General features: G+C 43.1%; 2 protein-coding genes across 5 annotated transcripts in view; one reads left to right on the top strand and one right to left on the bottom strand.

Moving 5' to 3' along the window:
• The first annotated feature begins 12 nt into the window (after positions 1-12).
• TMEM81 (transmembrane protein 81) lies at positions 13-2,999 on the top strand. Its single transcript, XM_079979955.1, has 2 exons — positions 13-546; positions 1,857-2,999. The coding sequence occupies exon 2, from the start codon at positions 2,030-2,032 to the stop codon at positions 2,822-2,824; it is 795 nt and encodes a 264-aa protein (XP_079836081.1). The 5' UTR covers positions 13-546; positions 1,857-2,029; the 3' UTR covers positions 2,825-2,999.
• A 7,750-nt stretch (positions 3,000-10,749) lies between these two features.
• The window catches only part of CNTN2 (contactin 2), a 61,966-nt gene continuing 59,986 nt past the window's right edge, over positions 10,750-12,729 (bottom strand). For all 4 annotated transcript variants that reach the window (XM_079981933.1, XM_079981932.1, XM_079981930.1 and 1 more), the window contains exon 23: positions 10,750-11,950. In XM_079981933.1, the coding sequence (XP_079838059.1) occupies positions 11,939-11,950 (12 nt within the window). In that variant the 3' untranslated portion in view covers positions 10,750-11,938. The remainder of the gene's footprint in view (positions 11,951-12,729) is intronic.

The raw sequence follows: 12,729 nt of genomic DNA on the forward strand, positions 1-12,729 counted from the left end.
CTTCACCAGCAGCTGCCAGTATTAATTCAGAATGAGAAACAGTTAAAACATGTCACAAGAATAATAAAAATAAATAAATACACACACTATTTATACGTCCTGCAGAGGATTATGATGTTGATGTGTATATATATATATTTATCTGCCCTTAGAACCCTAGGGACAAACCAGCTAGCTTCCTGGTTCAGTATGGTCTTCTTAATATCACCTTTACAATACGCTATGCTAGTATGAATGTAATGGTTTGCTGGCATGATGCTACAGTTGGAACAGCTGGTTTGTGACATCACAATTTGATAACTCCACCGGCATCGCAGAGGCATTAATGACTGAATGAACACTGAAGAAAAGAGCAGGGTTCAGATCCTTCTCTCTTAATGGCTAGTTTGGAAAAATGGTAAACTGCTTGACTGATGCAGTCCTGATGTTCCTCATCTACAGTGCTGCAAATTTAAAACTACCTGCAAATTCCAAACTAATCTTTGTAATTTCTTGTAGTTTGGTAGTATTTTCAGTTTGAATCCACAATGCACAAGTCACTGTTGCGTAAGTATCGCTTCTTGTTTTGCCTGCTTTCCGTGGTACCAGATTTACGAGCGGGTGGGTAGAACAAGATTATTGGAAGAAGTTGGGGTTAGTTGGTTCTGGCATCATACATCTACAATAGTTGAGTCCCCGCCCCCCACATTTATTCAGGTGCCCTCTTCCCCTCCAGGCAGGTCTGCTATAGCGATCTGTGCAGTTGAAGAGCATTTCTTTCCATACTGGCCTCAGCTGGCAGGACTAGAGAGTGATTCACAAGCTAGAGCAGTGTGCTAAATGAACGAACGAAGAGTTTTATTCAGTGTATAGCAGCGTCATACTTTCCTATGGTTTGTGATGTTCAGAAAACTATAGTACATTTCAGACTGGAGACCTCAAATCAAAATTCCAGGGCAGGCCTCTTGTCGGAGTTCACTTCTGCTGAAAGTTTGTTTAGGAATTACAATAATTGTGCTCCTACTACTCTTCCTGAAGTACCTTTTACACACATCTATTGACACAGGTCATAAAATCTATATTGGTGAAGTAGTAACATCGTAACTGGTCCCTGGTTTTGTCTGTCTTTAAAGCTGGTATGTTAAAATGGAAAACACTGCTGTCATGGCAAGTCTGATGCATATTTTTTTACATTGCCAGAAAACCCAAGTTTAGCTCTGATGGTCTAATTATGTATTAAGGCAGTAAAGAGATACCAGTTGGGGGATCCAGGAAGTTTTTTTTGTTTACTGTTGTGCTGCTTCTGTCTTTTTCTATCATTTTTCAGAGAAGCACCTGATCTTGAGTGACTCAGTATTGGTTTTGGACTGTGGTGAAAGTACCATAAAGCTGTGAGGTTGCAATCCAATGCATATATTAGCAGATGTGAAGTCGCTGTGGCTCTCCAGATGTTTCTGGACTCCAATTCCTGTAAGCCCAGCCGGTAAAACGAAAGATTGGTGATGACAGGAATTATAGTCCAATAACAGCTTGGAGGGCTACAGCTGTCCCAGCTCTGGGCTCTAGGATTGCAGCCATAATTAATTTACTAAGTTCTGCTGATTTGTTGATTATGCTAAGCTTTTTTTTATGTGATATGATTGTGCTAGGGAGGCTGTGTCTGCCTGAACATGCCACCCAGAGAATGACTTAACAAAGCATTGCATAGCACTGTGCTACATAGCTGTTAATGTTTTCCCTTTTTTAAGGGAAATTCCCTTATTCCGAATAGGATTCCTCGCAAGAAAAGGTAAAAGTTGACAGCTATGCTGTGTTTCTAATTGCACCTTCCTGCTTAACTTTGCTCACCTTTTGAATAAGTTTCTTTCCCTTGGCAGGATGCCACCTGGCTGTTTTTTGTATTCCGAGAATGTCTTACGGCTGGGGAGCGGGTTCAGGAAAAGGCATCTGTTTCACACCACAGAAACATTTATGATATTTTAACAAAGGATGATATTCAGGAGGTCATATAACGAGGCCGCCCAATGGATTGTAAAAGGACTCTCCAAGTATGATGGCTACAGAATCTGGCTTGGCCCTGGGCACATTAGCCTTTGCTTTCTTTGTACCGCTGTCGGTGGCTTCTCATGAGGCAGTGACCATTCCCGAAGCCCTGATGACGGCTTCGGGAAGAGTTGTAGTCAGTTCCACAAGCTGCAGCGTCACCTGTGGGCTGGGTTACAAGGAAGAAGAGTCATGTGAGATTAGGCCTGATGGGCAAAAGAGAGGCTGCAAACGACGGAAGGTGGACTGTTTGAACAGTTGGATCTGTGGGATTCGGCACTTCACTGCCCTAGTGGGCAGGCCGTTCGAGATCAGCTGCCTAACCACTGCGGAGATAGGTCCCGACACCCAGAGCTTCAGCTACACATGGAGGCTGGCCCGAGGCATCATCACAACAGATGATACTCTCTTTGCCCCTTTCAAGAATCCTGGCTTTGTCATTAAGCTTTACCCCGCTGAGGAATACGATGCGGGGACGTACAGGTGCGATGTGCAGTTCATGAAAAACTACAAGGTTGTCAAGAGAATCTACTTTGGACTTCGTGTGATCCCCGGCGACATGGTGGATTTGAATTTTGACAAATCCTTAACGTTGGAACAGCAATCAGAAAGTGAAAATAACCAACAGAACGCCACCAGCATGCCAGCCCAGGGTCGATGGGGCTCTTGGCGCCAGAGGGCTGTGTTTGTGTTTCTGGTTGGCATTGGAAGTGGCTTGGTGCTCGGGGCCGTGCTGCACAGCCTTCTCTACTGTGTCCTGTGCCCCAACCACCATGAAAACGATGAACGTGATGGGGAATGAGATGTGCTGTTTTGTAGACTTGCTATATTAGATTGCTCTTGTACATCACAATTTCACTATGTTAATCTTATCACTTCAGGCTTATGAAGATCATTTGGTGACGTTAATCATAAACATAGTTCCATTTGATTTATTAGAGAGTAATAAAATTCCATCCTGTGCCTTAATGGTAAAAGGTTAAGTGTGGGGAAACTATTTTCTGCCCATAGGCCACATTTTCTCATAGACAATGTTCAGGGGGCCACATAATGATGGTGGGTGGGGCCAGAGGGGAAAGTGGGTAGGACAAAGGATGAGACTCTTACAGTAGGCTGCATTCCAGCTACGAGAAAGCCAGAGGTTTCTACACTTGCCCACATAACAAACCAACTTCTCCATAATGCAAGAGGTATCAGAGTTCATGGACATATGCCATGCAGGAAAAAGCACTCAAGGAGGACACTGGGGAGGGGGCCTGCCAAGGGGCGTGGCCTAGAGAGCCACACATGGCCTTCAAGTCTGAGGTTCCCAACTGCTGGTTTGAAGCCAAAACTTCTGAAAGGTAGTGCAAAATCTGGGAGTCTGTAACAGTTAGTGGGTTCTGTGGTAAGAGTACATGCTTTGCCTGAGCTACACTACTGCCTTGGTTAACATTCTCTTGGGAATAATATCTGAGAATTTGATGGACGTTCCTTTCCTGTAAGGTGGGTTCCTTGGCCAAATTCATGACCGGTTCTTTCTATGACAGGTGGGCCTCAGTGTGACAGGGAGCTAAGTGGTCCAGACATGCAGATGATGACACCTTAAAAGGGAAAAACCTAATGTTTTCTTCTTCTTATTGGCTCCCACTACATTTCGGCATTAGCTTGCAGGGGTTTTTTAATTTCTCATGAAAATTCTGTATGGTTCCCATTCAAATTTCTCACGATAGACACATATTTGCTAACAAATTTCCCTAATAGCATGCATTGAATGTTATTTTTCACTAAGCTAATGTGTTTCTATACACAGGTTCTCCTGTACACACATTTTTGCAAACATTATTTGGTTGGAAAACTCCCAACACAAAATTCAGAGAAGTCCAAATTTCAGAGAGGAGCTTTGCTTTAGTTTGGATGTTTTGGGAAGTGTGAATCAGGTAGGTTCGCATTAAAATCCCAACCAAGCTTCTCCTTCCATCCCTCCCAGCATTGTTCAGACAATTTGAACCACCTTTCCACCTCTGAAGGCATAATTGAAATTTAGGGGAGTACTGCACCCCCTGAAAAAAATGCATAGTGTATCTATCCTCCATGCATTTGCACAATTTCCCATGGTTGCCATCTCAGAGATTTCCCCAACATTTCAATACAGGATGGTATATTTGCCAGGGTGGGTGCTGGCTATGTTTCAGCTTAACAAAGACTCCACCCCCACTCTTACCCTGATTGCCTTCCTTTGTCCAGCTAGTGGGGATATCAGCACTATCTTATTTTTTCAGGCTCACACTTCCAACCCCTTGCTCAAATCATTCCCAACTTCTGGTTAGAAGAAATACACGTTTGGAAATAAGTCACAATGGATATGTTCAATGCAGTCTTTTTGAAGATCTTTATTTAAGAACTGCGTGCTACTGTAGCCAATAAGTAACATTAATCATCATCTGCTTACAATGCTTGGGGACTTTTTTTTAAGTTGTTCTATTCATTTCTTTAAAAAAATAGTGTACAACAAAATTACTGAGAATGTACTTGCGCCACCCCCATTTCCTGTACAATGAAACTGGAATAGAAGAGGCAAAGGAGAGTTCTTGAAGATAGTGTAAGGTTTTCAAGTTAAGTGCGAGGAAGCCAGACCTGTGATTAGGCAAAGCCAGAAGAAAAATGTCTTCCAAGGGTGGCCAATGTGGTCCCCTCACTTGAGGCTGTGAACTGCAACTCTCATCAATCACCCAGGGCCATTGGCAGTGCTGGTTGGGTTTGCTGAGGGCAGCAGTCCACACATAGGGGCCGCCACATGGGCTGTTCCTGCTGTAGTCAGTATCAAAAGCTTGGGAGTCCACATCAGTTGTGTCATTACGATGTGGCTTTGGTAAGCTCCACTGCAATCTATAGAGTAGGGGTGGCCAACAAGGTGCCTGCCAGATGTTGTTAGACTCCAGCTCCCATCATCTCTAGCAAGCTTGGCCAGTGGTTAGAAATGACAGGAGTTGTAGTCCAAAACACCTGGAGAATGCTAGGTTGGGGGAGGCCACAGACTACATTCAGCTTGTGTTAAGTTAATGGCCATGTTACCTGGAATGGGCATATCCAGCCCTCTCCATACATGGCCTTCGGAACGAGTGAATGACCACGTGCTGTTGCAGTCACCTTAGGCCACTGGGTTGCTTCAAAACAGAGAAAGCAGGAATCCTTCCAAACAAAACCATACCATGCATACCACAGAACACATCAATGACATCCCTGACCTTGCTTGACCTTCACGCTCCAATCAGATGGAGAAAACCTTACTACCATCAGTGGATGAAAGCAGTGAAAGGCAGGCAGGCAAAACACGTTATTTGTGAAAAATAAAAATGCCGGTCTAAGTGTGGATAAAAACAATGAAAATGAAAAACAGTGTGGATCATGCCTTAGTGAATTATTGTACTTAGCAGTCAGGCTAATCAAACCATGCTGTGTAATGGACACAACTATAATAGGGAAAATATATATGTATATTTATATATATCTTGGGGATATATAAGAAGGGGAAAGTTGTACAGTGGTGCCCCGCAAGACGAATGCCTCGCAAGACGAAAAACCCGCTAGACGAAAGGGTTTTCCGTTTTTCGAGACGCTTCGCAAGATGAATTTCCCTATGGGCTTGCTTCGCAAGACGAAAACGTCTTGCGAGTCTTGCGATTTTTTCGCTCCCCCCCCTTTTTCTAAGCCGCTAAGCCGCTAATAGCCGCTTTGCTGCTTTGCCGCTAAGCCGCTAATAGCCGCTAAGCCGCTAATAGCGCTAATCCGCTAAGCCGCTAATAGGGTTGCTTCGCAAGACGAAAAAACCACAAGACGAAGAGACTCGCGGAACGGATTCTTTTTGTCTTGCGAGGCACCACTGTATTGTATTCTAGTATTCAGTTCCTAACAGCCCCGATCCAGGGAATCTCAACTGCAAGAGGAGGATGCAGAACTGCGGCAGCATTCAGGAAGCTGTTCCCTGCACACCCACAATGTGACCAGCACTGACCTCCCACTAGGTGACTGGCAGGAGGGGCACTGAGCCTAAGGTGGGCACTTGCTTCTCTCTGATGAAAGCAGGGACGGGGAACCCACCGCTGGAACAATCCTTGGCATTACTAGTGATGCCAAGCTGCATGGGGAAAACCTCTGTAGGTCCAGAGTGCCGATTTTTCAATGTCATGGGAAAATGCTTAAGGGTGGGCAGGCTTAAGTTTTGCAGGATCCACTTTTTGGATTGGGAGGGAAAGGCGCAAAGGACGTACACTTGCAGCGTATTGCTATGCAAGTTTGCTTGGAAGCAGATATGTACCAGATAGGCGCTTCAGGACAAAATAAAGTAAATTAAAATGAAAGCAGCAATACAAAAACCCACAAATCCACACCTGAATACAAGCTCATAGATGACAGTTTGGGGAACTCCTGATCTAGCTGCAGTCTTTTCACTAACATTGTAAAGTAAGCCAGCATTATTGCAGGTATAGACTGAGAGCAGACCACCTAAGACAACACAATGAGTTAATGACAGAGATTTGATTCAAGCCACAGACTTCATAGGTCATTCCCTTTAGCCACTATGTTTACCCCCAGCTCTCTGGGACCCAGAAATCTTTGCCAATCTAGGTAAAGGTAAAAGACCCCTGGATGGTTAAGTCCAGTCAAAGGCGACTGGGGTTGCGGTGCTCATGTCGCTTTCAGGCCGAGGGAGCTGGCGTTTATCCACAGACAGTTTTCCAGGTCATGTGGCCAGCATGACTAAACAGCTTCTGGCGCAACGGAACACTGACGGAAACCAGAGCACACACAAATGCCGTTTACCTTCCCACCGCAGCGGTACCTATTTATCTACTTGCACTGGCGTGCTTTTGAACTGCTAGGTTGGCAGAAGCAGAGCAATAGGAGCTCACCCCGTCACAGGGATTCGAACCGCCGACCTTCCAATCGGCAAGCCCAAGAGGCTCCGTGGTTTAGACCACAGCGCCACCCGTGTCCCAATCTACTGCAAGTCCTCAAGACAGCTATCAGTAGATGCCTCTCTACTGTCAGCTTGCCTGAAAACACTGATACAGTATAAAACCTGAACGTGTACTGCAGTTTTATTTATACATGGTAAGTTGGAGTATGAATGTAAATGTAACAAAAAGAATATATTTCAATGCATGAGAAGAAATAACACAAATTCAAAAACAAATGCACATATAAATATACATACATACATACATACATACACACGTAATTTCACAGGGCTATTTATCATACATCCTAATCGTGTCTCACTTTTATATTTTAAAATACTGCTTTATTTTAAACAGCAAGTCTGAAGTCTAGAGTGACACTCATGGGAAAAAGTCAACTGGTATCCTTTCCAATCAACGTGTCACAGGTGAATTTTGCCAGTAATATGCCAGGGATATGAATATACCTGGCCTGAGCCCCACCTGAGCCCAAGGAAATGTTAATGTTTGCAAAGTGTCTCTGGCATGCCCAGTTCTATCCCATTCTACGCACATTACATAAACTATAACAAATTGTTTCATTAGCACAGCTATAGGCACGAAGTTCTCCACAGGGCTCAGCCTCGTTTGAAGCCGAGCGGAATTGGAAGTATTCTAGATTGCATGCTAGAATACAACAAGGATGTCTTTTTTGCTTCTCTGGAGAAATTCCCTCATTCTAAAATACAGCCTACCAAAACACATTGATGCACTGCACAAATGCCTACCTTGCATGCTTTTAGATAAGGGCATGAAACACTCTTCTATGGCCCTCACAGGGGACATGCTCTGCCTCTCCCTTTCTGCCTGTGTGGAACAAAATCTCCCGCTTGCTTTTCTATACACCCTGACTTGAGTTTGCGCACTGCTGTCAAAATACTCCTTCAGGTCAACAGGAGGGAAGAACTGCAACAAAACAATATATGCAACTGAAAAGTACAATAACATTTTCGAAGCAATTTGGAGTCCTCAAAGTGCTCCTCGTACATGATCTTAGAGATCCTTACAAATCATCCTGAAAGGCAAATCAGTATTATTATCACACCTCCTATTACAAATGAGGCACTGAGGTTGAGTGATAGCGGCTTGTCTAAGGCCACCTACTGCATCCATGGCAGAGGCAAGCTGTGACTCAAGGAACTCTTGGTTTACAGGTCATGTCTCTTAGCCAATCACAACGCTGTGTTAGCTCCCAAAGAAATAGCTTCCAGCTAGAGATAGGCATATCTGTCTATTTCCAGTCTCTGTCAGTTTCTCACATGTTCGTTCACAAATCTATCACTTCCTGCTTTATCAATCTGCAATTTATTAAAAATCAATATAGAAATTCATATTTAAATATCATTTAAATATGTATTTTTATTACAAAAATCATATTTAAATGTGTATTTCATATCCATGTGTGCATTTCTAAATCTATTTTATCCTTAAAAAACACATATTATTATTTTTACACATTTTGGTATGTATTTTGGGCCAAGAAGTGCAAAATTGAAGGTCAACTATGGTCCAATTGACGTATTAGGCATGTATTAGCCTGGGAGATGCAAATAAGGTCAGTCTGCTTAAAAATGTGCTCTTTCATCCCCACTTCCAACACTCCAGTGCAAGCTGGAGGATACCTTAAACACTTTCTTCTGTCAGGATAAAGATTTTTTGTTTGTTTTTTTAAAGACAGCTTGGTTTGGCACCTTCCCACCCCTTAGAGGGAGGAGAGAACAACCAAGGGTGTCCCTGGGAAAGAGCAGAAGAGGGATGAGATACAACTAGCTTAACACCAAGGTGGAACTCCTTGGCCAAGGAGGTGGGGCCTAGGCCCTGACTGGATTCATAGACACCCCACCTTAATGAAGAAAAAAGGCCTTTTCATGCCCTTGAAAAGAGACAAGGCTACATCCCATCAAACTCAACAGAGATGAGCAGAGCAACAAGATGTATCCCGCCAGCAGCCATTTTTAACAGAATGCAAATGTAAAACTATTGGCATCACACTTATACACAATGCTAGTAAAGTTACTCTACAGTTTTTAGGTTTTCCACATTACCAAAGTAGAGCAGACTATGTTGAGGGAGTGATACAAGACCACTGGAAAACAGGTTTCTGCGCCCTTTTCAGTTTGCGTCTTGTTTAAGCATCAAAATATCAAGGCTCAGTTTTTCAAACACCTAGCTGTCAATCACTTGGCCCTCTCTGCCCAGGTTGTCAGGAGAACTTGGTATGCTGGGTGAGCACTTCCTTTTCCATCCCATGTTATATTACCTCTCACTGTTGAGGATAGGTATGGTGAACCTGTGGCCCTCCAGATGTTGATGAACTTCAACTCCCATCATCAGTAATCAGCATGGCCAATGGTCAGGGATGATGGTAGTCCAGCAGCATCTGGAGAACCAAAGATACTCTGAATGCTGCCACCAGTATTTAATTTCTGAAAGAGCAAAATGGTGGAACTCAAGCTTGCCTGGAACCTGCACCCTCTAATCAGATCCCACTCCATGGCTATCTAGAGGAGAAGTTAAGGTATGCTGCACATTTTCAAAGGCAACTTGGTTTGATCACTTGATAGGTTCCTGGTCCAAGCTCTAGCTTAATATAAGCCTAGTATACCACAATGTGTCGTGCAGAGATAACTCACACCTGATGCTTCTGAGTAACTACAAGTGACATATCTTGAGTAGCCACAGTTCAATGGTAGACCACATGCAGAAGGTCCCTGGTTCATTTCCCAGTATCTAGTTACAAACAATTTGGGAACGAACTTTGCTTCATATGTTGGAGAGATTCCCTTAATGCCAACAAAACTTCTTAATGCCAACCAATCTACCCCAAACAAGAAATATACCAAGCCTTCAATAAAAATAGAGCAAGAACTCTAAAATTCACATAAAATATACAAAACATAGCTATAACTTGCATTTGAACAACAGAAGAGCTTCCATCAAAAGGGGAAGCTAGCACATAATTTAAGACTAACATTTCTAAAAAGGATGTAAATTATGGAGGACAATTCACATTCTATGTAGGTACCTTAGGACTGGAGCAGACACAATAAAATAGACTTGTAACGAACCTTTTCTTTCTCTAGCTTTCTCCTTTGAAGGTGAGTGAAGTACCTATATTTACCCCCTTATTAGAGCTGATAATGGCTTGGGGAGACATTGCCAGAGTTAATCACCACCTCTCCAGCCAACTGAGTAGCTACAGGGGTTGCTATCCACATCCGTTCAACACTGTGAAATATGAAGAACGCCATCACCAAGAGGGAAAACAGGATCATCAAGCCATTTCTGTATGTTTAAGATCTGAAGAAGTTGTCTAATTGCTAAAAGAAGCAACTCCTGCACCTTAAACATTTCCCTTCAGAGACAAAATATGTGGGCTCAGTAGTAGTAGTAGTAGTAGTAGTAATATACCCCGCCCATCTGGCTGGGTAGCCCCAGTAAGCATCTGTCCTATTTTCTGAGTTCAGGATAGTACAAGGGTGTTTAATAGTGCTTAACAGGATTCCTACACTAATCTTATTGGTTCGTTCTTACAAGCTGTTTGGGGAGCTGAAGTTTTTTCCCCTTCCTTAGTCTACAAAAGATGTAAAGCACACTAAGAGAGATCGACCAGCTAAGAACAAACATTAAATCACTGAAGAACGTTCTGAGAAACAAAAGGTGTCTGTCAGCATTCTTATGTCTCAGTTCAGGCGCTCGATTGATCTACTATTCAGTTCTGACAGTGATCAGTAGGCATTGAGAGGCATAACATTTCCAAATATTTATTGGTTTGGCAACCACACATGACCTGAGAACTTTCCTACAGGTGGAAAGGCATGACAACTTAATAGATTGAATTTGCTCTCAGGTCCAAGGCAGGTTAATGGAAGTTTGGGCAGATGATATTTCTATGTAAAAGTGGAAAGAGACCACCTCCAGTCTACCGCATTCAAATGTCCTTTTAGACAGACCCTGAACCTTTCCTTCCTGACATAAAAGCTCCTCTGGTATCTCTTTCTCTTCAGAACACCTAATGAAGTGGGGCAGGGGGAGGAGAAGGAAAGAAAACCAAAGGAAAATGCAAGAACTGGTAAATGCATGTGTGTTGCGCCAAGTGTGGCAAAGCACCGAAGATTACAAGAAGCACATACTGGGTGGAAGCCACATGGCAAGGCAACTTAATGTTTTTGGTTCCACCCATGAGCCTCAATTTTCTACTTTTGGCAACCCATTCACAAAGCTCTGCGTGCTTCTTCTAAAGTCTGGGGTGGGAAATGCTTGTCCATCACCATTAGCTTTCTCCACTTCAGTTGGTTGCCACGAAAGGCAGTGATTAGACTAATGATGCCACTCAGTGAGTTCTCCTTCATCTTTGAACCCAAGAGTCGTCAGTTCAATACTGGCTGGAATGATACAGAGCATGCTCATCTCTTTGAAAACCTCTCCCCAAAAGATACTGCGTTTATTCTGTAATTTTAAAAAAGAAAGAAAGAAAACAAGGTTCAAGATTGAGTTTAAGAGTCTGTTTCCTTCTGTACATGGTTTTGTAAGGCAGAAGAATCTACTGAATACAGTAATATGAGACAGCCAGTTTCCAGAATTCATATGAAATTCATCATTTTGTTTCTTCAGTTAAAAAAAACCACTGACTGATTAAAGACTCGTGTCTTGTATGAAATATTCTATTTTCTAAAAAAAGAAAAAGGAAGAAAAGAGTATATATATATATATATTTCTCTTGAGTTCTTTCCTACTACTAGTTGTAGTAGAAATTTGTACTCCCAATGGTCAGTTGTTGATTTGCTCTCTGGCTTGATGAGGAGGAATCCAACATCTCTCTTTAACAGGGGCTGGTTATCAGAGCTCCAAGCAACCCATTAGTGCAGACAGAATTAGTGAGTACATCAGAGCAACCACTGTATTTGCCACTGGATGGTCAGCAGAATTTTGCACCATCATACTGGTCCCTGTAAGAAAGAAACAATGCGGTTGAGTTGCAAAAACACAAGTAAAAAGGCCCTTTGTTTTGAACAAGCAGAAGCTCCAGAATTTCCTGAAGTGTTTGTTCTGCGTTTTCCATTGTATGCTATGCTACAGGGGAAGGCGAAGGCGAAGGCGAAGGCGAAATACTGGCTCAGCAAGTCAGCATTGCTCCAGTACTGGAGCAAACTCTAGATTCCAGAACCAGTGGGGGCAGATTCTGGGAGCCTGGAGATCAACGCTATGCATATTTCTGAAGCATGGCTTGGGGTCTGTGTGTTCAATGAATGCATTCTGACGTATGTGTGGAGCTTGCCTATGCTCGCATGCACATATCTGCCACCACCACTTGTGATGACTGAATATGTGGAGTACCAGCCATGCTTCTGAAAGAGGTTCATGTGGTTTGTTCTTTAACTGTCCCTTGTTATGGCTTTGGATTGGCCTATTCAAAACACCCCGCTGATGGAAAAATATTTTTGAAATGGTTGAAGCCTATTGTGTGAATGTTTATGTATCGAGAGACATGTCAAGGGTACTTCAATCACCTGCAGTTCCCAGCTTCCCTTCCTATTCCACCCATTAAATACCCAGCTCCTCCTGTTACATGAAGGCTGTGCAGATGTTTCTCAGTTTGCCCTTGACTCCCAGTTTATCCTTCTCAGTCCATCTCCCACTGCAGATCTTTCTCTTCCTTTTACATAAGAGAAGTGCTCATGGTAAGATAGGCTAGTTGAAGGATGCCCAACTTTTACTTACATAAGTG

The sequence above is a fragment of the Podarcis cretensis genome (genome assembly GCF_951804945.1).
Source record: "Podarcis cretensis genome assembly, chromosome: 6".
Taxonomy (NCBI): Eukaryota; Metazoa; Chordata; class Lepidosauria; order Squamata; family Lacertidae; genus Podarcis; species Podarcis cretensis.